This window comes from Oncorhynchus mykiss, chromosome 12, assembly GCF_013265735.2.
Source record: "Oncorhynchus mykiss isolate Arlee chromosome 12, USDA_OmykA_1.1, whole genome shotgun sequence".
In the NCBI taxonomy this organism is placed as follows: domain Eukaryota; kingdom Metazoa; phylum Chordata; class Actinopteri; order Salmoniformes; family Salmonidae; genus Oncorhynchus; species Oncorhynchus mykiss.
This window is the reverse complement of record NC_048576.1, coordinates 31,713,248-31,739,064: the sequence shown is the minus strand read 5'-3', so window position 1 is coordinate 31,739,064 and position 25,817 is coordinate 31,713,248. Positions and strand designations below refer to the sequence as shown.

Here is a 25,817-nt window from a genome sequence, read left to right as displayed (position 1 = left end):
TGTTTTAAACAGTTGAAGAAGACTTAATTAATGTGAGGATAAGTACAAAATCTTGTGAGCTGCAAGCCCACCGGTTGACCTAGCAGCTCAGATTCCTGGTCAGCAATTACACATGGGTCATAAAAAACTCAGAAGTCTACATACTACAATTGTCATATATTAAGGTTGATCAAATTAGATAAAAATACATCATGGGCAGCCAATTCAATACAACTGCTGCATGGCTACTTGTGCACTGTTAGTGATGCTTGTTTTAATCAATTCTACAGAAACAAATCTACATTGTAGGTTATTAATATGTGGTAATATATTAAAACATATCTGGTCATTTCTATGTGGAAAGAAAGGACTACCTTCCTTAACCTACAATAGTTCTGCTCTGAAAGAAAGATAACTCATACCTTGGAAACAACCATCAGAACTTGCGCTATCCGTGGTGCTGATGTCTTGTGTAAAACGCTACATGCTTCGACAGTCAGCTCCTCTCCTTATCTGATGTATTCATTCTCTGCACGGATAAGAGAGGCTTCAAATGAATGAACACAAGGGCTGAATGGTACATTTTCAATGTCGGAATGGGCAGTAGATGGACAGCACAGTAACCGTGAGATGGTTAAATGGTTTGAACTTCATTCATGTGTTGATATTGGCAACATGCACTCAGCTTTCTACAGTAACCACGGGATCATAACATACCATATCTAGAGGTTCATGGCAGCTGGGGGACACAGGGCTGGTGACGCATCGGGGATGGCCAATGCAAATGAGTATGCTCCCTCATTCCCTGCCTTCTCGTTTTGTAACGCTCTACTCTGCCACGGAGAGGGAGAGAGTAGGGAGAAAGAAGAGGAGCCGAGAGACTATTTTTAAAGATCGTTACAATACAAACGCGTCTTCACTTCTTTAGGATATAGAATAGGAAATCATGTTCTAAATCTTCAGAGCACGTGGGAGAGAGATTCGATCCTGATAGCTTTCTGCATGGTTAAACGCAGTTCCAAAAGGGTTCCACATCTAAGGTAGGCTAAATGATATTCAGATTTGTATTTTATCACAATGATTCTAGCTGAGTAAATGTGCGCTTTGCAACTTGTTTTGATTAATGACCGGTGTTTAATAATGTTGTTATGCATTATACATTACTCTTAGATTAAAGCTGACAAAAGCATAGTTTATTATTTTCCAATGGGCAATATTCTCAAAAATGTGGCCACTCTATACTTAGAAATTACTGAGAATGTTGACGAGAGTTAGAGAAACTGGTAGTTCCCAAATGGATAGATGCAAATTCCGTGTTGTGGTGGAAGCCTAGTGTATGTGCAAACTGTTGCTTTCCTTGGCTGGCCTGATAGCTTATTATTCCCAAGAACCCCACGATGAGGTAGCCTGATTGTACCAGAATGTTATATCTATTGAACTGGGGATACTGTTGGAACAGTGGAAAAGTCATACAATTGGTATTAGTGGCAAAAAAAGTCCTAAAAGAAACTGTCATGACAATAATTCTGTAATATGACATCTGGTCCAAATGCTGTATTTGTGCTGAAGGATAATAGGACAGAAAAAGATCTAATGTTAATGGATATCTTTAGCCTGTCATGCACTACCTGGCATTTATCCATTAGGCTACTATTACAGAATTAGTGGTGGTTGGCACTACCACTGTCTGCCCATAAGATTCACACAATGAGACAACAACATCCCCGGTCTGATCGACCCTAACAAAGAGAATTAAAGTGAACATCTAATTTAACTGATCAGGGTTTTGATTCCAGGCCAGTTTAGTTGGGCCCCTGGATCAGGGTTGAAGTTAGATCCGTAGAGGGCAATATATAGCCTAAATACTTGCACCCACTGCTGCCTTTCATGTGGCTAACCTGTGGCTTTCTTTTAAGCCGTAAAATCTTAAAAGGTTTTCCACTGTTTAGTCTTAATTTCCGTGTCATGCACTACCTGGCAGTCCTCCATTAGGCTACTATTACAGAATTATAGAGAAAACGTGTCTAAAGTGCTGTTCACAAAGAGAAATAAAACATAATAATAAGCAAGATTGTATAAAGCCTACACCAGTGGCGAACCTTGATTATTAGACATAGGACTTCAGTGGGGGAAAATAATCTCCAAAGCTGTCAAACTTCAAATTTACAAATCAAAATAACAGAAACATCATCACTTAATAAGCCTTACATTATATCTAGCTCTCATGCAGGAGTAGGAATGCTTTTTGATGACATCATGAATTAATGAAACAGGCCTGAGCAACGCATCGGCTGTCACTCATTCTACCAGCAACAACAACAACAATCACTTAAACAACCTGTGGTAGCCTAAAGGCACCCGCTTGCTTCCCATCTGAAACAGTTTTTGCATATACTATGATGACATTTTGTGATGTTTTTGTTCGTTTCGGGTCTTCGACAAGGGTTTGTTCATGCACACATTTTTTCCTGAGACAAGCCAAAGTTCAGTAGCCAACGTCCACGGCCCTTCGTTGGTGATTGGTCAACAGTAGGGATTCTTCAATTAAGTATTTGTTGTCATTCAACGAGAGACGACTCGTTTTCATGCACGTTTTTTCACTTGAGAAATACTGCACCAAACATTTTAGTTAGAAAAATCGCGTGACCACGACCTCAGCAAAAAAGTCTAAATGAATTACTAATTATCTTACATTAAGTCTGATTATTTTGAGGAAGCGTATACTGGCTATGGCATCTCAAGAGGGACAAACAGTACTATTGCCGCTATTTTCTTTTATTCAAGTGGAGGTTCAAGTGGAGGGAGTATGCGAGGCACAGACATTCACTTCGCCAAACCGAGTTCTGCTAGGAGCAAACTGAACCAGGTAGCCTTTACACCATCATTATTACACCATCACAAATAGCCTAGTAATGACAACAACGACACATTAAAGATGACAGGCGTGTGGTGCTGACAGGACAGCGACCGTAATCTGCTCACTCCGTTTAGGATAGAACACTTTTTGTAAAACACACAGACACGACCGATAGAAAGAAAGCAGTCACATACAGCATACTGTTATAAGAAACCCATTCATAGTAACCTCGTAGGCCCCCAATCATAACAAAAACACAACCATTAAGCATTTACAAATCGAAATGTGTAACTATTACTTCCCATTGCAAGCATATTTTATCACGTTCAGCACACAAAGTAACCTGTGATCTAAAGTTTAAATGCAACAATGTTTCACACACATTATTTTCAAAGAGAGAGCTGACAGCAATCGAGCTACAAAAAAACATTGCTGCTCACCAAATGAGGATCATTTGATACTTAACTTCTTGTTGAAAGTTAATCTTGAAGGACGATGTTAAAAATCGACTGCCACTAAAAAGAAACTTCTAATTTAGAAAATGTGTGGCATCTATATGAGTCAGAAACATTTATTCTGTTGTCAAAATTGACTACAAAGTGTAAATAGATCATTTTGGCCATGCAAGATGATAGGAAAAAATGGTGTGTCACGGAATACTTTCAGTTTTCCTTTGGTTGGGTTTATTTCAATCCTGCCCACATGCCCACAGTTGGCAACACCCAAGTAATCATCAATTCGGAACGCAGCTGCACAGTAACCCGATCTTAATGCCCATGGTCAGCTTGGTTTGACAGTTGATATCCCTATGGTGCTAGTTAGAGACCATCAGTAAATTACACAATGTACATGGGACAATATTTAAAAATGGCAATAGCTCCAAATTTCAATGACAAATAAACTATAAATTGTAGAAATTAATATACAAATCTATATATATACAGTATATATTTACTTTTATATAAATGGAGTCACTATTGAGAACAGGGTCTCTTTCACAAGGGAGCCCTGCATATACAAGTCATAGATTAATTCAAAATCAAAATCAGTAAAAAAAAAAAAAAAACTAAAATACAGCACAACAAACAATCAAGAAAAACAGCCATATTCTCCAATCAATATTTTGTATTGCCCAAGCAGCATCAGAGTGACCAATTGCAATTTATTTTGCAGTTGGTTCCAGCAATGAGGTGCATTAAAACTAAAACTAATTTGGTGGATAGGAACCTCAAGAGTTAAACAACTCTGTGAGCAGGTTTGGTATTACGTTTATTTTATTTTATTTTAAATACTTTAACAATGAAGTTAGGTAAGTTGAAAGCTTGTTTAGTAGGGTTTTGTAAGCAAAGAGGGAGTTATGAATTAATCTACGGGACTTTAATGAGGACCAGCCAACCTTTTGATATAGGATGCAGTGTATTAAAACTGCCACCAGTGATAAAACGAATGGCACTATGGTAGACGGCATCCAAAGGTTTAAGAGTAGTTGCTGCTGCAATCTGGTATATGGTGTCACCATAATCAAGAACTGTCAGGAAAGTCACCTGTACAATCTACTTCCTGATATTTAGGGAGAGACCAGATCTATTTCTAAAAAAAGAAGTCTACTTTAAATCCTAGCTTTTTAACTAGCTCATCCGTATGTTTTGTAAACATTAAGTCTTTGTCAGTGCAAATGCCCAGATATTTGTAGGCGGGAACCCGATCAATGGGAGAACCATCCAATCAATAAATATGTAGATCATCTGAAACATTATTGTGTGAACTAGAGAACAACATCTATTTAGTCTTGCCGCTATTAATTACAAGTTTAAAAACCAACCAGGGCTTTCTGTAATGTAACAAAGTCAGATTGTAGCTCTAACATAGCCTGGTCAACAGTTGGGGCAATGGCAAACATAACAGTGTCATCTGCATACAGATTAATATTAAAAGATTTAACAGATATTATTTATATCAATAGTAAAGAGAACAGGTCTTAGTACCGACAGGTCTTAGTACCGACCCCTGCGGTACACCTTTTATAATATCCAGGAAACTTACACCATCAGAGATCACACATTGAGTCCTGTCTGACTGATCATTTTCAAATCACTTGCAAGAAGCCTGATCCAGGCCTATTTCAGTCAACCTTTGAATAGGAATATGATGTTCAACGGTATCAAAGGCCTTGGAAAGGTCTATAAATATGATCCAAGTAATTTAACACATCCTCTAAAACAAGCGGAGCAGCTGAAACTGTGCTATGTCCAGGTCTAAAACGGGTTGGTGCACATTGAGAATAGAGTGAGAAGTGAAAAAAGTTCTTAGCTGAAAGTTAGTCAGGGATTCTAAAACTTTGTAAAGGCAAGATCATTTGGAAATTGGACAGTAAAAATCAGAAGGATCTCCTCCTTTACATAGGGGGAGGACATGTGCCGCTTTCCAGATCTTAGGGATAACATCAGAAACAATTGTGAAGTTAAAAATATAGGTCAGTGGTTCTGCAATAAGTGGGGCAGAGAGCTGCAGTATGAAAGGATCAAGTGAATCAGCCCCTATGTTGTTGTTTTTTTAAACACCAATCTTTAGCAAGGCACTTAGTACATCATAGACATCAAAGGGTTGAAATGAAAATAAGGTATGGAAGTCTGTTAATGCATCATTCTGTACAATCTGTTTTGAGGTGACTAAAGGATCTTATAATGGGATGAGATTATCCTTTCAAACAGGTGGCCAGTTGAAGCAAAATGGTTATTAAAAGCATCACAAATTTCAATTTTGTCTAGAATGGGTCCAGAGGCTGTCAAAACCTGCTAGGGCAAGTTTTGTTTCAAAGATTTGACCACTTTCCATAAATGGGCTGGATTACCACCACTCTCTGATACACAATTCAAGAAATACAGTATGTTGATTTCTAATGGCTACAGTATGTTGATATCTTAATGGCTACCAATCAGACGTAGAATCAATCCGTCTAGCCTTAACTCAAGCTAAATGTATTTCCTGTAATTGCTCAGATAGTTTATGCGGAAACCAAGGATTACATCAGTCTTTTACCCTTAGTTTTTTGTTTGGCATGGTTTATCTGCAACAGAAATAAAACGGAAATAAAACAACGAAGGGCCTGATCCGAGTCAGTGATAGTTCCCACAATCCCCCAGCCACTCAACCCCAGCTTAGACTAAAAATGTTGCTCATTAAAATAAATAAAAATGTCTCTTTGTAATAATGCGTGAGCAAGATTTAGGAAGTTTAATATGTCTTATACAAGCAAAGGAACAATGGTCACTGAACTCATTGGCAAATATCCTGTTGGTTGTAAACCTATGAGGGGAAATTGTTAGAATAATATCTAATAGAGTAGATTATTCAGGGTGTTTAGAGTTGGGGCGAGTTGGTTTAATTATCAGCTGAGTTAGATTTAGCTCAGTGCAAATATCTTTCAGCCCATCAGATACTGTAATCAACCAATCTAGATTATGATCACCCACTATCAGTCATTCAGATTGAGCATAGTTATACACTAGGTCAACAATTTGCTAAGAGCACATATGGAGGCCAAGGGAGGGCGATAAATTCCCATTAGCGTCAGATGGGCATTCTTACCAAGTCCCATGTTTAGGACTAGACATTCACATTTCTTAAGGACAAAGGTGGTGACTTACTAAGCGACTTGTTCAGCGCATTTTTACTCCTGAACTTATTTAGATTTGCAAAAACAAAGGGGTTGAATACTTACTGACTCAAGAAATTTCAGATTTTCATTTTCAATTAATTTGTAAAAATGTCTAAAAACATAATTCCACTTTGACATTATGGGGTATTGTGTGTAGGCCAGTGACATAAAATCTAAATTTCATCCATTTCAAATTCAGGCTGTAGCACAACAAAATGGTAAAAAGGTCAAAAGGTAGATCATTCATGTTAAACAAAAACAAATTGCACAAGCCCTGCACATTTGAAATGGTTGTGTTCCTATGGGAATTGTTGCATGTTTAGAGCGTCACGTTTAGGTAAAAGACCTGACAATTGTATTATTATACAGTTGAAGTCGGAAGTTTACATACACCTTAGCCAAATACATTTAAACTCAGTTTTTCACAATTCCTGAAATTTAATCCTAGTAAAAAATTCCATGTCTTAGGTCAGTTAGGATCACCACTTTATTTTAAGAATGTGAAATGTCAGAATAATAGTAGAGAGAATGATTAATTTCAGCTTTTATTTCTGTCATCACATTCCCAGTGGGTCAGAAGTTTACATACACTCAATTAGTATTTGGTAGCATTGCCTTTAAATTGTTTAACTTGGGTCAAATATTTTGGGTAGCCTTCCACAAGCTTCCCACAATAAGTTGGGTGAATGTTGGCCCATTCCTCCTGACAGAGCCAGTGTAACTGAGTCAGGTTTATAGGCCTCCTTGCTCGCAGACACTTTTTCAGTTCTGCCAACACATTTTCTATAGGATGGAGGTCAGGGCTTTGTGATGACCACTCCAATACCTTGACTTTGTTGTCCTTAAGCCATTTTGCCACAACTTTGGAAGTATGCTTGGGGTCATTGTCCATTTTGAAGACCCATTTGCGACCAAGCTTTAACTTCCCAACTGATGTCTTGAGATGTTGCTTCAATATATCCACATCATTTTCCTGCCTCATGATGCCATCTATTTTGTGAAGTGCACCAGTCCCTCCAGCAGCAAAGCACCCCCCACAACATAATGCTGCCACCCTCGTGCTTCACGGTTGGGACGGTGTTCTTCGGCTTGCAAGCCTCCCCCTTTTACCTCCAAACATAACGATGGTCATTATGGCCAAACAGTTATATTTTAGTTTCATTACACCAGCAGACATTTATCCAAAAAGTATGATCTTTGTCCCCACGTGCAGTTGCAAACCGTAGTCTGGCATTTTTATGGCGGTATTGGAGCAGTGGCTTCTTCCTTGCTGAGCGGCCTTTCAGGTTTTGTCGATATAGGACTCGTTTTACTGTGGATATAGATACTTTTGTACCTGTTTCCTCCAGCATCTTCACAAGGTCCTTTGCTGTTGTTCTGGGATTGATTTGCACTTTTCGCAGCTCTAGGCGACAGAATGCGTCTCCTTCCTGAGCGGTATGTCGGCTGCGTGGTCCCATGGTGTTATACTTGTGTTATATTGTTTGTACAGATGAACGTGGTACCTTCAGGCGTTTGGAAATTGCTCCCAAGGATGAACCAGACTTGTGAAGGTCTACAATTTGTTTTCTGAGGCATTGGGTGATTTCTTTTGATTTTCCCATGATGTCAAGCAAAGACGCACTGACAAGGTTGGCCTTGAAATGTATCCATGGATACACCTCCAATTGACTCAAATTATGTCAATTAGCCTATCAGAAGCTTCTAAAGCCATGACATCATTTTCTAAAATTTTCCAAGCTGTTTAAAGGCACAGTCAACTTAGCGTATGTCACTTCTGACCCACTGGAATTGTGATGCAGTGAATTATAAGTGAAATAATCTGTCTGTAAACAATTGACTTTTTTACAAATTACTTGTGTCATGCACAAAGTAGATGTCCTATCCGACTTGCCAAAATATAGTTTGTTAACAAGGAATTTGTGGTGGTTGAAAAACTAGTTAATGACTCCAACCTAAGTGTATTTAAACTTCCAACTTCAAGTGTTATTATTTCTTGTATCCTTTTGGAGCAGTAATTGTTGACAAATGTTATCTCAAATCTAAACGTTCAAATCCCTTATTTCCCAACTTGGGGACAAATGGGGAGACCCATTTGTTATTGGTCTATTCACAGATTCACCGTATGGTAATGTCACCATGGAAATCCAAAACTCTTTGGTAGATTATATTTTCAACCAGCAACTATCAGGAAATAACACCAATCTATTTTTTGTTCACCTTTTTACGGTGTTAGTTTCATCAGCTGTTGTTCCAAATGATTCAAAACACATGAAAAAAATGTTTTACTGCACATTCTCCTCAATAACACTTATGGCTGCAGCCGCATCACACCTATGTTCCTAGCCGCGCACTACAACAAAAGCTAGGTAGACTGTTGGAAAACTAAGCTAATTCTCATGCTCTCAGGAGTTACATTTCTAGGCCTTCTAGGCATTTGAGATTTCCCTGTCACTCCAAAATTCTGCCCTAATACAGTAGATTGGCTGATGCCTTCTGTCTAGATTCTGAGAGCCTATCCAACTTAGCTAAGTAGATTTTTCTCCCTAGAGACCATCAAATAAAATTCCTGATTGGATCTTTTTGTTTTTGTGTCAGCGTTAACCCTTCCCTTTTCCTAAACAAACTTAAGAAATGATATCAGAATATCATTTAATGATAGAAAATCTGAAATGTAAGTTTGAAGTCCTTTTTATAAATCCTTCGGCCTTCTCTGAAGCAGTGGAGGCTGCTGAGGGGAGGATGGCTCATGATAATGTCTAGAACGGAGCGAATAGAATGGCATGAAACACATACAAACCATGTGTTTGATACCATTCCACTTATTCCGCTCCAGCCATTACCACAAGCCCGTCCTCCCAAATTAAGGTGCCAGCATCCTCGTGTGCTCTGAAGTCGTAGAAGGCCCTTACGATTTCCAACTGGCCTATACTCTCTTTGAGTGTTACAGGTCACAGCTAAACACTTCATTCACTGCTATACATTATCAAAATACTGAAAAGAGTTTATTATTTTTAACACCCCCCTGCATCACATTATTCTCCAATCTCCATGGTAGAGTTTAACCTGTGTAGGTGGAGGAGCAGAGGGCTCGGAGATCTGTGAAGCGACTAAAGCATGTGTCAAACTCATTCCACTGAAAGTTGAGTGGCTGCTGGTTTTCACTCCTCCCTTGTACTTGATTGATGAAATAAGGTCACTAATTAGTAACTCTCCTCACCTGGTTGTCTAGGTCTTAATTGAAAGGAAAACCCTAAAATCTGCAGACCCTAGGCCCTCCATGGATTGAGTTTGACACCGCTGGAGCAATGCACACGAGTCAATATCCCCCCCAACCAGACTCTTCCCAGGGCAGGCACTCTTCCACAATTTTTGCTAATGTAAAGCCATTGATTTATCCATATTTTGAAAGATAAAACTCTAAAGTCGGGTCACATGTGTGCTATGATAATCTTGTTTCATTGGAGCCAACCATAAATATTCCCCCTCAAGACACTTTTATCATGTCATAATTTCCCACTGTGGTAATAGTGTATCTAGTGAAATAATCTATTAGGAACTTTATTTAGATTTGGAAGCAGCAGGGAGATATTAACATGTTATCTGAGAGCACTACTACTTTCAAAGGAATAGTTCACCCAAATTACAAAATGGCATATTGGTTTCCTTAACCTATAAGGTATGACAGACATCCATGCTTTGGTTTTGTTTACAGCTGGAACTGTTTCCAAAACATTTTAAGATTTGTGACATAGATCCAATTCATGGTACCTGTATTAGTATTTTTCACTCATCATGTCCAAATCATCTATAAGTGACTTAATTTAGCTACCTAATCAATTTGAGATAATTTAGGATGATTTGGACAAAAAATGCTAAGATACTTTAGGTACCATGACTTGCATTGGATTAGTGCCACAAATGCTAAAATGTTAGCATTTGGAAACAGTGCCAGAGAAACAAAACCAAAGCATGGATTGCTGCCATTCCTTGTCCATAGACTGCTTACAGGGTAAGGAAACCAACATGTAATTTTGTAATTTGGGTGAACTATCCCTTTAATGCTTTTGATGTGGGTCACAAATCCAATTGAAAATGCTTTTGAAAATCACTAATTTCCATAACTCTCAATCCGAGTTGCCGCTTAAACATAATTGTTTTGATATGGTACAAATCGTCAAAAGATGGTTCACAAACCCATGTCTGTGGAGCTTTACAAATGTACCAACACACTGAGGAAAGTCAGGGAAACAAGAACATAATACAGATGGTGCTGTGATGCTGTCATGCTGCCAGTGTAATTGAAGCAGAATGATGGATATTTTCTAAGCCAAGACAAGCGTAAAGCTAAGAAACTGTTCTGTAGCTAACAGGAAGATAACCTCTTCCCACAGCCCTCTGACACCAGATATAATGGCACACCAGGTTCAGAGGAAAGACAAACAACAAACAGCAAGGGAAATTACTTTATGCTCACTGCTCTAGAACAGAAATACAAATGTCAACATGAACTGTAGATCTAATCCTCAAAGCTATTGTATATACGTTTCCCTTGTACATTCTATAGGGGTTGTATACAACGATAATTATATTCTGCCAATTAAAATCTTATTTGCTTCTATTTTGTTGCCCTAGGTGAAACTATTGGCTTCCATGGTTTGCTGGCTGTTCTGTTGCCTTGGAGATTACTGTAAAGTCGGGCGCTGCTGTGACTCATCTGAGGGATCTGATTACACAGTGGTCTTTTTGGTCTCCTGTCCAGAGGCATGGCTATTAAGCGTGGAGCCTCATTAACCATCTGAAGCTGCAGCCAGGTAGCCTACTGTCACTGGACTGATGAGGTTATAATGAAGCTGTAGATCCCTCACTCCTCTCTCTGGAATGGTGGCTCACTAAGGATCAAATAGCCACCAGCTGGACATTGGGAATGGCCACGCCCCTCTACAGGCTGCGTTGCTTCCTGCGGCGAGCTCACATGCTCCTCCTCTTCTTGGGTATTGCCTACCTGATGGCAGGGAGCATTCTGCTGCTGCAGCGCTCCAGCCTGACCCTGAGGACCACCCAGCCACCAGGCAGCTCCAGCCTCTCTTCTCTCATGGCATTGCCAGCGCCTCCCACAGCCGTGAGGGCTGCCCCCGGCCTGGACATGAGGGCGCGCTCCAGATGGGCAGCCCCCCAGGGCATGTTGGGTGGTGGAATGGGCATCAAGATGGGGCGGCACTGGCCCACATCCCGGCACCTGAGGGTCCAACATCTGCACCGCCGCTGGTTCCATGGTCTGATGCCAGACGCACAGGAGCAGAGGGGTCCCCTACAAAGCAATACCAGGCACAAAGGTACCACCTACCCACTGCAACATTGTTTACTTTATTGCCAACATAGGTGTAGTTTAACCGCTGACTGCGTACCAGACCTGGTTTAAATAGTATTTGTTCCAGACTCAGTGACAGGACTGAGAGCCTAAAATCTGCTGCAAACCTGTATTACCATCACTTCTCAATAGTGTGTTGTACTAAATTATTAATATTGTTGTTTGAATGGATATAATATGGCTTTTCATTAACTGCTTTGTTTTGACATGGCAAGGGACCTACATGGGTTGCTTCATGCATGATGCCAATGATCAAGCCCTGGGGGGAACCGTGTTGTATGACCTGCGCAAAATGACCAGCTCTTTGTGTCAAGACACCTGCTCAGAAAGGTAATGAGTCTGGAACCATGGAGAGCTGCGGCTATTTGGTTAATTATTCTGTCTCAGTCGATGGGATGAATAGATCCTGTGTTCCAATGGGGAAGAATGGTGGTGTGTGTGTGTGTGTGTGTGTGTGTGTGTGTGTGTGTGTGTGTGTGTGTGTGTGTGTGTGTGTGTGTGTGTGTGTGTGTCTAGTGGAAGGCCAGATCTGCGTTAGAGTTGCAGAATAAGATATAATGGGTATTTGAGGAGGGTTAGTATACATTCAAATTAATGACAAAACTGTATAAATCAATTTATGCCAAAACAGTTAGCAGTGCAATATCCCACAGTACGTTTAGACACAGGAAATGATTGCCACAAAAACAAATAGCCAAAGCAAACAGAATCAATCAATGTGGACTGCTGGGAGGATATTCTACCAGAATCCTATGCCTGCCCAGCCTTTCCTCCACCCACATGAAGAGTAGAGTCATGCTTTTAGCTGTCATCGTTGAAATAAAGCACAAATAAAAGTCTGGGACATTTTTGGTGGAGCTCAAAGCAAATGCAAAAAGGTCATTTTGAATAGGTCCTCTCTTTCCAAGGTGAGAGGATAAAGATACTTTGAGGTAGGATGACTCATGTCGCCCTTGGGATTAGAAAGGACCTCCATCATCCACCCAGAGCAATTACTGTGATCTAGTCAATGGTGAAAACTGTTACCAACCAGCACCACAGAGCAATGAATGCTGTGCTTCTCCGCTGCCTGCCCTGATTGATTCAATTAAAATGTTTAGTATTTATTCACATGCTGGCCTGGGGTTATGCAATCTGGTGTCCTTTGGGGCAAATTATCCCAAGGCTGATGATGGTTAAAGACAGCCCTGGGCTAAGGCACTGAGGTGAGAGGGTCTGTGTGTGTCTGTGTGTGTGTGTGTGTGTGTGTGTGTGTGTGTGTGTGTGTGTGTGTGTGACATATGTGCTTGTCTCCTCTCTGCAGTGGGTACCGATTTGCAGGTCTGGAGTACGGAGCAGAATGTCACTGTGGTAACCACATCAGCAGCTCGCGGTCCCAGGAGGAGGACTGTAGCCTAGTCTGCAGGGGGGAGAGGGGCGAGAGAGGAGTCCCCTGTGGGGGTGTGGGGCGCCTCTCCATCTACAAGGTGGAGGAACAGCTCCCAGGACAGAGGAAATGTAAGTACATTCAATCTGGATAGAGCACTGGCTGATTGAACGGCTTTAAAACTAATCTCTACTACTACTAATCTCTGAACCCAGAACCACATCTCGTGAGCGTTGACCAACAGTGTCAAGAGAGACCAGTGCTTTACTAATGCTTACTGTACATTATATCAGCCATAACCAGAGGACTATGCAAGCATGGCATTGGAAGGAATAGCGGCCATTTTACGGGCTCCTGACCAATTGTGCTATTTTGTGTATTTCTTTTGCGCTGATCTTAACTTTTTTGTACGTAATGTTTCCGCCGTCGTTTCCTATGATCATCAGAACAGCTAACACTAACCTCAATTTAGGGGAGGAAATCTACTTCATGATTTGGAATGGGCCCTCAGATAATCAAAAGGTTCTTCAGCTGCACCATTGAGAGCATCTTGACTAGTTTCATCACCTCTTGGTATGGCAACTGCTTCTGATCGCAAGGTGCTTCAGGGAGTAATTAACCAATAGCTACCCGGACTATCTGCATTGACCCTTTTTGTATTGTCTTTTGACTCATCACTTACACTGCCATTACTGTTTATTATCTATCCTGTTGCCTAATCAAATCACATCAAGCTTTATTTCTACAGCACATTTCAGACATGGAATGCAACACATTGTGCTTCACGGGGAAAAAATAATTAAAACTATGAAAATATTTACTACACAAACATAAGAGGACAAAAAACTAAAGAATAACAACAAAAACTGAATGACTAAAAAGCACCCTAAGGAAAACAAAGCTAAAAAGGTGTGTTTTAAGATTTCTTTTAAAAATGTCCACAGTTTCGGCCCCCATCAGGTTCTCTGGCAGGCTATTCCAGAGGCTGGGGACATAGTAACTAAATGCTGCCTTGCCAAGCCTCTTGGTCCTAGGCTTTGGAATAGTTTAAAGGCCAGTGCCAGAGCACTTAAGGGACCTACTGGGTACATCACTTAAAAGCATGTCTGACATGTATTGGGGTGCACAATCGTGGATTGATTTAAATAGAAGAATCTTCAAATTAATTCTCAACTTACAGGCAGCCAGTGCAGAGACCTTGAAACCGGTGTAATGTGTGCTGCAGCATTCTGTATGTTTTGCAATGACCAATGGCTTTCTTGGGTAGCCCAGACAGGAGAGCATTACAGCAGTCAAGCCTGTTTGTAATAAAAGCATGGATGAGTCTCTCTGTATCAGCCTGGGAGAGAAATCCTATTGCCTAGTCACTTTATCTATACCTATATGTACCTCAATTACCTTGTACCCCTGCACATCAACTCGGTCACCCCGTGTATATAGCCAAGTTATCATTACCCATTGTGTATTTATTCCTTGTGTTATTGTTTCTATTTTTCTATTATTTTTTAAACATGTTACTGCATTGTTGTGAAGGGCCAGTAAGTAAGCATTTCACTGTTAGTCTACACCTGTTGTTTACGAAGCATGTGACAAAATACAATTTGATGTGAAAATTTGATTTAGCAATTTGTTAAGTTGATAATAGATATATTTCTATGGTCAATGTTTCCTTTAAGCTTGGCAGTGTAAGACTATGCTCGTAGATCATTTGCCATTACCAGTACAGAGAAACAGAGAAATACATTCAAGGAATGTAGCTATGTTTATAAGATGTGGTCTGATGTCTGCTTACCTCTGTTCTACTCATAGTCAGAAATGTCCGCTACGGTGGCTGCTTCAAGGTTCCAAAGAACACCACCAACACCTTCCCTGTCTACTCCTTTCAACCAAACTCCACTTCACAGACCTGCATCGAGACCTGCACAGATAAGGTTTGATTCTGTTCCCAAAAAGAAACTCTGAAAACCACTGAACCATTTATTTCATCTTCACTACTAGCCCAGACCCCAGTCTTCCTCATACAGACCTAGGAGTGAGGTATCATCGATCATGTCTCTGTCTCTGCTCCCTGGAGATGGGAGATGGGAATGGCATGGCTCTGTGTGATTGAGCGCCTGGAACACCATTTGACTGTTTAAGTTTTAATGTCCCTCTAAGGAGAAATAGATGGGCTCTGGAATCAGTCCTTCACGCTGAATGGGTGCATCAGGTAGGTCAAATCAAATCAAATCAAAGTTTATTGGTCACGTACACAGATTAGCAGATGTTATCTCAGGTGAAGCAAAATGTTTGTGCTTCTAACTCCAACAGTGCAGTTTAAAAATATATATATATCAGTACAAGCAATGTCAGAGACAGGAATTTAAATATATAGTATACAGTACCAGTCAAATGTTTGGACATACCTACTCTTTCAAGGGTTTTTCTTTATGTTTTACTATTTTCTACATTGTAGAATAGTAGTGAAGACATCCTAACTATGAAATAACACATATGGAATCAAGTAATAACCAAAAAAGTGTTTCATAGATTTAGATTATTCAAAGCAGCCTCCCTTTGCCTTGATGACAGCTTTGCACACTCTTGGCATTCTCTCAACCAGCATCACCTGGAATGTTTTTCCAACAGTCTTGAAGGAGTTCCCACATATGCTGAGCACTTGTCAGCTTCAAGATGTGTTGGGTCATTGTCCTGTTGAAAAAAATGATAGTCCCACTAAGCGCAAACGAGGTGGGAAGGCGTATCGCTGCAGAACGGTGTGGTAGCCATGCTGGTATAGTATGTCTAAAATTCAAAATAAATCACTGACAGTGTCACCAGCAAAGCACCCCCACACATCACACCTCCTCCGTGCTTCAAGGTGGGAACCACACATGCAGAGATCATCTGTTCACCTACTCTGCATCTCACAAAGACACAACAGTTAGAACCAAAAATCTCAAATTTGGACTCATCAGACTAAAGGCCAGATTTCCACCAGTCAATATCCATTGCTTTTTTTTTGCTTTTTTTTGTTGGCCCAAGTAAGTCACTTCTTCTTATTGGTGTCCTTTGGTAGTGGTTTCTTTGCAGCAATTCGATCATTAAGGCCTGATTCAAGCAGTCTCTTCTGAACAGTTGATGGTTTTTGCAACTGCACTTGAAGAAACTTTCAAAGTTCTTGAAATGTTCTGGATTGACTGACCTTCATGTCTTAAAAAAATGATGGACTGTCATTTCTCTTTGCTTATTTAAGCTGTTCTTGCCATAATAAGGACTTGGTCTTTTTACCAAATAGGGCTATTTTTTTGTATACCCCCCTACCTTGTCACAACACAACTGATTGGCTCAAACGCATTGAGAAGGAAAGAAATTCCAAAAATGTACTTTTAACAAGGCACACCTGTTAATTCCAAATCAAAACAAATTTTATTGGTAACATATACATGGTTAACATATGTTATTGCCAGTGTAGCGAAATGCTTGTGCTTCTAGTTCCGACAGGGCAGCAATATTTAACAATATCTAACAATTCCACAACAAAAACCTAATACACACACATCGAAGTAAAGAAATGGAATAAGAATGTATAAAAATATGGATGAGCAATAGGAGCAGAGCAGCATAGGCTAAGATGCAATAGATAGTGCAATAGACAGTATAGAATACAGTATATTCATGAGATGAGTAATGAGATGAGTAATGCAAGTTATGTACACATTGTTAAATTGGCATTATTATAGTGTCTAGTGTTCCATTTATTAAAGTGACAAATGATTTCAAGTCTGTATATAGGCAGCAGCCTCTCTGTGCTAGTGATTGCTGTTTCCACCTTCTCCACTGCTGTCCTGTCGATGTAGATAGGTGGTTACTACCACGATCATCTCCTTTTGTTTTGTTGACGTTGAGAGAGAGGTTATTTTCCTGACACCACACTCCAAGAGCCCTCACCACTTCTGTAAGCTGTGTCGTCGTTGTTGGTGATCAAGCCTACTACTGTTGTGTCGTCTGCAAACTTGATGATTGAGTTGGAGGCGTACATGGCCACGCAGTCATGGGTGAAGAAGGAGTACAGGAGGGGGCTGAGAACGTACCCTTGTGGGGCCCCTGTGATGAGGATCAGAAAAGTAGAGATGTTGTTTCATACCTTCACCACATGCGGGCGGGCCATCAGGAAGTCGAGGACCCAATTGCACAGGACGGGGTTGAGACCCAGGGCCTCAAGCTTAATGGGTACTATGGTGTTGAATGCTGAGCTATAGTCAATTAACAGCATTCTTACATTCCTCTTGTCCAGATGTGATAGGGCAGTGTGATGGCAATTGCATCATCTGTGGACCTATTGGTGCAGTAAGCAAATTGAAGTGGGTCTAGGGTGACAGGTAAGGTGGAGGTGATATGATACTTGACTAGTCCCTCAAAGCACTTCATTATGACAGAAGTGAGTGCTACGGGACGATAGTAATTTAGTTCAGTTAACTTTGCGTTCTTGGGTACTTGAACAGTGGTGGCCATCTTGAAGCATGTGGGGACAACAGACTGGGATAGGGAGAGATTGAATATGTCTGTAAACACACCAGCCACCTGGTTAGCACACTAGCCAGCTGGTTAGCACATGCTCTGAACACACGTCAAGGGATGCCATCTGGGCCGGCAGCCTTGCGAGGGTTGACACGTTTAAACGTCTTACTCACGTCGGTCACGGAGAAGGAGAGCCGACAGTCCTTGGTAGCTGGCCGCGTCGGTGGCACTGTTTTATCCTCAAGGTGGGCAAAGAACGTGTTTAGCTTTTCTGGCAACAAGACGTCATAGTCCGTAATTGTCTGTAAACCCTGCCACATACATCTCGTGTCTGAGCCATTGAATTGCGACTCCACTTTGTCTCGATATTGACGTTTTGCATGTTTGATTGCCTTGCGGAGGGAACGACTACTCTGTTTCTTTCTGCCATATTCCCAGTCATCTTGCCATGATTCGTGGTTCGTGCTTTCAGTTTTGCGCGAATGCTGCCATCTATCCACGGTTTCTGGTTAGGGTAGGTTTTAATAATCACAGTGGGTACAACATCTCCTATACACTTCTTGATAAACTCAGTGACCGTATCGGTGTACACATCCATATTATTCTCAGAGACTACCCGGAACATATCCCAGTCTGCGTGATTAAAACAATTTTGAAGCGTGGATTCCAATTGGTCAGACCAGCATTGAATAGTCCTTAGCATGGGTGCGTCCTGTTTGAGTTTCTGCCTATTGGAAGGGAGGAGTAAAATGGAGTCGTGGTCAGATTTGCCGAAAGGAGGGCGGGGGAGGGCCTAATATGCATCCCAAAAGTTAGAGTAACATTGGTCCAGTGTTTTTCCAGCACGAGTGCTACAGTCAATATGCTGATAGAATTTAGGTAACCTTTTCCTCAAATTTGCTTTGTTAAAATCCCCAGCTACAATAAATGCAGCCTCAGGATATATGGTTTGCGTAAAGTCTAGTGAAGTTCCTTGAGGGCCATCGAGGTATCTGCTTGAAGGGGGACATACACGGCTGTGACAATAACCATAGAGAATTCTCTTGGGAGATAACACGTTTGACATTTTTTTGTGAGGAATTCAAGGTCAAGTGAACAAAATGACTTGAGTTCCTGTATGTTGTTTCAATTACACCATAAGTCGTTAATCATGAAACATACATCCACGCCCTTCTTCTTCCTGGAGAGATGTTTATTCCTTTCGGCACGATGCACTGAGAATCCATGTGGCTGTACTGATTCCGACAGCATATCCTGAGAGAGACATATTTCCATGAAACAGAGTACGTTACAATCCCTGATGTCTCTGGAAAGCAATCCTTGACCTGATCTCGTCTACTTTGTTATCTAGGGACTGGAAATTAGTGAGTTATATACTCAGAAGCGGTGGGTGGTGTGCGCACCTCCTAAGTCTGACTAGAAGACCGCTCCGACTCCCTCACCTCCGGTGTCGTTGTTTTGGGTCGTCCTCTGGGATCATTTCAAATGCCCTGGGTGGTGCGAAGAAAGGGTCTGCTACGGGGAAATCGTATTCCTGGTCGTAGTGCTGGAAAGTTGACGCCGCTCTGATATCCTATAGTTTTTCCGGCTGTCTGTAATAACACTTAAGATTTTCTGGGATAACAATGTAATAAATAATACATAAAACAACAAAATACTGCAACACTTCCTAAGGACTAAAAGCGAGGCAGCCCTCTCTGTCAGAGCCATTTTGCAAATTGAAATGCATTCCAGGTCATGAAGCTGGTTGAGAGAATGCCAATATTGTGCAAAGCTGTCATCAAGGCAAAGGGTGGCTATTTGAAGAATCAAATATAAAATATATTTTGATTTGTTTAACACTTTTTTAAATTTACTACATGATTCCATATCTGTTATTTCCTAGTTGATGTCTTTACTATTATTCTACAATGTATAAAATAGTAAAAATAAAGAAAAACCTTTCAATGAGTAGGTGTGTCCAAACCTTTGACTGGTACTGTACATGTACTTATAATGGTGTGTATATACAGTGTGAACAGTATATGAATAGAAAGTTGTGTACAGGAGTAGTTATGTAGAATGAGCCATGAATAGAATATAGTATATTTACAGTGCATTCCAAAAGTATTCGGGCCCCTTCCTTTTTTCCACATTTTGTTACTTTACAGCCTTATTCTAAAATGGATTAAATTACATATTTTCCTCATCAATCTACACACAATACCCCATAATGATGAAACGAAAACAGGTTTTTAGACATTTTAGCAAATTTATAAAAATAAAAATAAACTGAATTACCTTAGTTACATAATTATTCAGACCATTTGCTATGAGACTCGAAATTGAGTTCATATGCATCCTGTTTCCATTGATCATCCTTGAGATGTTTTTACAACTTGATTTGAGTCCACCTGTGGTAAATTCAATTGATTGGACATAAATTGGAAAGGCACACACCTGTCTATATAAGGTCACACAGTTGACAGTGCATCTGGCTAGAACAGTGACTGAGGTTCAGGGCACTGGGGGGAGGCCGGCTAGTGGTGACTGATTAACAGTCTGATGGCCTGGAGACAGAAGCTGTTTCTCAGCTTCTCGGTCCCAGCTTTGATGAACCTGTACTGTCTCCGCCTTCTAGATGGTAGCGGGGTGAACAGGTCTTGACTCGGGTGGCTGAGGTCCTTGATGATGTTCTTGGCTTTCCTGTGACACCGGGTGCTGTAGATATCCTGGAGGACAGGCAGTGTGCCACTGGTGATGCATTGGGCTGACCGTACCAGCCTCTGGAGAGCCCTGCAGTTGCAGACAGTGCAATTGCCTTACCAGGCAGTGATAAAGCCCGACAGAATGCTCTCAATGGTGCATCTGTAGAAGTTTTTGAGGGTCTTCTGGGCCAAGCCAAATTCATTCAGTTTTGTTGACGTTGAGGGAGAGGTTATGATCCTTGCACCACTCTGCCAGGGCTCTCATCTCCTCCCTGTAGGCTGTCTCATCAAGGTGTGTAATCAGGCCTACCACTGTTGTGTCGTCAGCAGCTTGATGATTGAGTTGGAGATGTGTGGCCACACAGTCATGGGTGAACAGGGAGTACAGGAGGGGGCTGAGCACGTGTGGCGGAGGTGTTGTTGCCTACCTTCACGACTTGGGGTCGGCCCGTCAGGAAGTCCAGGACCCAGTTGCACAGGAAGGGGTTCAGACCCAGGGCCCTGAGCGTAATAATGCCGAAGAACAGCATTCTTACATAAATATTTCTCTTGTCCAGGTGGGATGGGGCAGTGTGCAGTGCAATGGTGATTGCGTCATCTGTGGATCAGTTGGGGCGATATGCGAATTGTATTGGGCCTAGGATGTTGGGTGAGGTGGTCCTCTGCTCTGCTCTGCTCTACACACAAATGTCTGGAAGAAATATCACAGCCGTGTCTAAGTGATGATAATAGTGTATTTGATTTAGCCTATTCCCTCTGTACGGGTGTGTACTTTTGTGCTTTGTGTGTTTTTACATTAGCGTATCTTCCAGTGCCCAGTGTCAATAAACGAAGAGAACTGTACCAGCATATAACACAATTGCCTCTCTCCAGAGTCAGTCTCGATAGAAATTGTAATTCCATATTGTGTGGAGGTGATGGGGGCTATACTGGGGCTATACAATATTGAATAGGAAAACACTAAGACAAATTGTGCAAAAAACATCTGAACTTTAGAAAAAAAGGAATCAAAGAAAATGGAGCAGGAGTGGTTCAGACATCTTATATAACCCACCTATCATGTCACCCAAGGGTAAAATCACATCCAATCCACCAGAGGAGGAATGAGTGACCAGTCATATTCCTTGCACTGTAAATTACTGCTTGAAGTTATGCCTCTGATGTTTTTTATTGATCCTGGTTCGGTTTCTACTGCAGGAGCTCCCACTGGCTGTGTTGAGGAAGCCACATTGTTACTGCGTCTGGGCCTCGTTTCTGTTTAGACTGAGTCAACGTCTGCCACTGGACCAGCCATGTCTGGAGACCAATGGCACAGAACACACTGATGCCTCCATCTCCACTTCCCCGTCTGACCAAGACTACTACCAGATCTACCAGACACCTGTACTTGGTGAGAGCCTTGAATAACCTTTAGTTTCACCGATACTACAGTCCAAGTTTTCAACCATAAAAAAAATATATGGACTTTATACTTCACTGCAAATGTAATTAAACTCTTAGCAATAGCATGCTACAATACAGTATCTCAGAGATAGATCAATGGCGTGTTTTTATGGCGATGTTCAACTCTGCTGGTTCTGCCTCTTTCAGACTCTAGGTGCAAAGAGAGGACATTTCTGCCTGAGAGGTCTACCTCCCTGGTGGCTCTCTCCAGCTTCCCCGGAGCTGGCAACACCTGGGTACGCCACCTGATTGAGCTCGTGACGGGCTACTACACTGGCAGCTTCTACTTCGATAGCACGCTTTACAATAGAGGTGAGGCTGTGAACACAGCTCAGGTGTTGTGATGGTTAATAGCACATACTGTGAATGCTTGATGTTTCTCTACTGAAATGTATCATTGCATGTTTTTAAGTATGCACTAAAAATTGTTGTACCATGGAGCTCTCATAGAGAATTTCCAATGAATGCACTTGTACAGTACTTACAAATGGCAATAACAGCTTGAATGCTGTGACGCATAAGTTTTCAGATGTTTGATCATCTTGGGTATTTGGGTTTTTCTACCAGGTTTCAAAGGGGAGAAGGACTACTGGAAGAGTGGGCGTAGCATCTGTGTTAAGACACATGAGAGTGGTCAGAGAGAAATAGAGATGTTTGACTCTGCCATCCTGCTGATCCGTAACCCCTACCGTTCCCTCATGGCAGAGTTCAACCGGAAGTGTGCTGGACACCTGGGCTATGCCACAGACGCACAGTGGAGGAGCAAAGGTAACACCACACAACAAGCACAGCTCAGTGTTTAGGGAAATTGACTGGGGGTTATGTGGCAACTAAGGAATGCAAAATGATTAAGGCATATCCAAACAACACAATGAGATTTTGGGATTTTTGTAAACTGTTTGCCTTGAACAAAAGTCTATTTCAAACAGACGTTCATGACTGGTGACAAATGTTCACATCAGCTGCTATACCTCGCTGCATAGACTCTGGACGTGAGATGTCAGCATAGTCTCCACACATCGCACATTGATAAGATACACTACATTACCAAAACTGGGTGGACACCTTCTCATCGAACTTCTCATTCCAAAGTCATGGGCATTAATATGGAGTTGGTCCCCCCCTTGCTGGAATAACAACCTCCACTCTTCTGGGAAGGCTTTCCACTATTGTTGCAGATACTTGTTTCCATTCAGCCACAAGAGCATTAGTGAGGTCGAGCACTGATGTTGGGTGATTAGGTCTGGCTCGCAGTCAGCGTTCCAATTCATCCCAAAGGGGTTTGATGTGGTTGAGGTCAGGGCTCTGTGCAGGCCAGTCATGTTCTTCCACACCGATCTCGACAAACCATTTCTGTATGGACCTCGCTTTGTGCATGGGGACATTACCATGCTGAAACAGGAAAGGCACTTTTCCAAACTGTTGCCACAAAGTTGGCAGCACAAATAATCTAGAATGTCATTGTATGCTTTAGCGTTAAGATTTCCCTTCACTGGAACTAAAGGGCCTAGCCCGAGCCATGAATAACAGCCACAGACCACTAACTTTACAGTTGGCACTACGATTCATCTGTCGGACTGCCAGATGGTGAAGCTTTTCAATTCAAATCGAATACAAAAGGTGTAGACGTTAAAGTGAAATGCTTACTTACAAGCCCTTAACCAAAAATGCAGTTTAAGCAAAAATACCCCCCCCCCCCTCCCAAAATAAATAAAAGTAACAAATAATTAAAGAGCAGCAGTAAAATAACAATAGCTAGGCTACGTATATACAAGGGGTACCGGTACAGAGTCAATGTGCGGAGGCACTGGTTAGTCGAGGTTATTGAGGTAATATGTACATGTAGTTAGAGTCATTAAAATGATTATGCATAAATACTGTAATAACAGAGAGTAGCAGCTTAAAAGAGGGGGGGGGGCAATGTAAATAGTCTGAGTAGCAATTTGATTATATGTTCAGGAGTCTTATGGCTTGAGGGTAGAAGCTGTTTAGAAGTCTCTTGGACCTAGATTTGGTGCTCCAGTACCGCTTGCCGTGCGGTAGCAGAGAGAACAGTCTATGACTAGGGTGGCTGGAGTCTTTGACCATTTTTAGGGCCTTCTTCTGACACCGCCTGGTATAGAGGTTCTGGATGGCAGACTTCTATACCACTACCCTCTGTAGTGCATTGCGGTCGGAGGCCGAGCAGTTGCCATAACCAGTCAGTGATGCAACCGGTCAGGATGCTCTCGATGGTGCAGCTGTAGAACCTTTTGAGGATCTGAGGACCCATGCTAATCTTTTCAGTCTCCTGAAGGGGAATAGGTTTTGTCGTGCCCTCTTCACAACTGTCTTGGTGTGCTTGGACCATGTTAGTTTGTTGGTGATGTCGACTCCAAGGAATTTTAAGCTCTCAAACTGCTCCACTACAGCCACATCGATAAGAATGGTGGCATGCTCGGTCCTCGTGACACTGCTCCAGAGTCCAATGAGTTTTACACCACTCCAGCTGACTGTTGGCATTGTTAATTGTAATCTCAGCCTTGTGTGCGTGAAAACCCATTTCACGAAGCTTCCGATGAACAGTTGTTGTGCTGACATTGCTTCCAGAGGCAGTTTGGATCTCGGTAGTGAGTGTTGCAACTGAAGACAGACAATTTTTACATTCTACGCGCTTCTACGCGTGAGCTTGTGTGGCCTAACATTTTGCGGCTGAGCCGTTGTTGCTCCTAGAAGATTCCACTTCACAAAAACAGCACTTACAGGTGACCAGGCAGCTCTAGCAGAGCAGAAATTTGATGAACTGACTTGTTGGAAAGGTGGCATCCTATGACGGTGTCACATTGAAAGTCACTGAGCTCTTTAGTAAGGCCATTCTACTACGAATGTTTATCTATGGAGATTGCATTGCTGTGTGCTCAATTTTATACACAACGGTGTGGCTGAAATAGCTGAATCCACTAATTTGAAGGGGTGTCCACATACTTTTGTATATAAAGTGTACCTATTTCCCCCCTCTCCTCTGTTTACTTCAGAATGGCCAGAGTTTGTTGACAGCTACGCCCCCTGGTGGGCGTCCCACGCTCTGAGCTGGCTGCAGTTTGGCTGTCGCCTGCTGGTGGTACACTACGAGGACCTGCAGAGGGCGCTCTTCCCCCAGCTCCGCCTCCTCACCTTGTTCCTCAACGCCACCATGATGGAGGAGAGGCTGATGTGTGCTAAAATCAACCAGGACGGACACTTCAAACGCTCTGGGGGGGCCCGGCGACCTTCCTTCGACCCCTTTACCGCAGAGATGAGGAGCACCATCGATTCCTACATCCTCACGGTGGACCAGGCCCTGAGGGACAGGAACTACAACGGCCTGCCACACAAATACTAACCCAGATGATCACCAGCTCATCCACACTACAGCCTGAAAGGACATGACAACAAACGAAGTGGGAAGGCGCAATCTCTGCCACCACTCCAAGGGGAGTTCTCCAGCCAACTAATTAGCATGGTTGGGTGAAGGTTTTTAGATGTGTTGAAGAATTCTGTCAGCTACAAAACATTTCCAGAAGAGTGGCTCAGAGGGAAAGTGACTGTATGAACACACCAATGATGCACTTGACATTGCCAACCCACTGTGAATGGCTGTAACATCGAGTTAGACTTTAGTGTGAACTGTCAGTTTCACTGGGATGAAAACATTGCTGAACATTACAGTTCCTGCTGAAGGTGACACATTCCCCTTTTTACTGCAGGCATATGGAGTATGGAACAATTGCCTGTCTGCACAAACAATTCAATCAAGCATTGTAGACTGTGAGGCCTTTAGCTTGTATTGGAATCATTAGGTCGTTTGAATTTGTTTGTGATTTTTGTCATGTTTAATATCAGTTTTACTGATAGAGGGCGGTTAAACAGAAAACATGCCATCCAGCAATGTAATCTGGTTGTTGTATTGGACTTTTGCTAATTAAATGTCCTATGTT

The 25,817-nt window shown here is 41.8% G+C and overlaps 1 protein-coding gene across 1 annotated transcript; it reads left to right on the top strand.

The window, feature by feature from the left end:
- Nucleotides 1–690: 690 nt before the first annotated feature.
- LOC110536848 (WSC domain-containing protein 1-like) lies at nucleotides 691–25,817 on the top strand. Its single transcript, XM_036937400.1, has 9 exons — nucleotides 691–1,019; nucleotides 11,130–11,830; nucleotides 12,081–12,195; nucleotides 13,169–13,362; nucleotides 15,041–15,162; nucleotides 21,616–21,808; nucleotides 22,009–22,173; nucleotides 22,429–22,629; nucleotides 24,876–25,817. Exons 2-9 carry the CDS (start codon nucleotides 11,422–11,424, stop codon nucleotides 25,220–25,222), a joined length of 1,746 nt encoding a protein of 581 aa, XP_036793295.1. The 5' UTR covers nucleotides 691–1,019; nucleotides 11,130–11,421; the 3' UTR covers nucleotides 25,223–25,817.

Coding starts and splice junctions, on each gene's coding strand:
- LOC110536848 (XM_036937400.1), top strand. CDS start 11,422: ATGGCCACGCCCCTCTACAGGCTGCGTTGCTTCCTGCGGCGAGCTCAC. Junction 11,831..12,080: donor AAGCAATACCAGGCACAAAG/GTACCACCTACC, acceptor TGACATGGCAAG/GGACCTACATGGGTTGCTTC. Junction 21,809..22,008: donor CTACCAGACACCTGTACTTG/GTGAGAGCCTTG, acceptor TGCCTCTTTCAG/ACTCTAGGTGCAAAGAGAGG.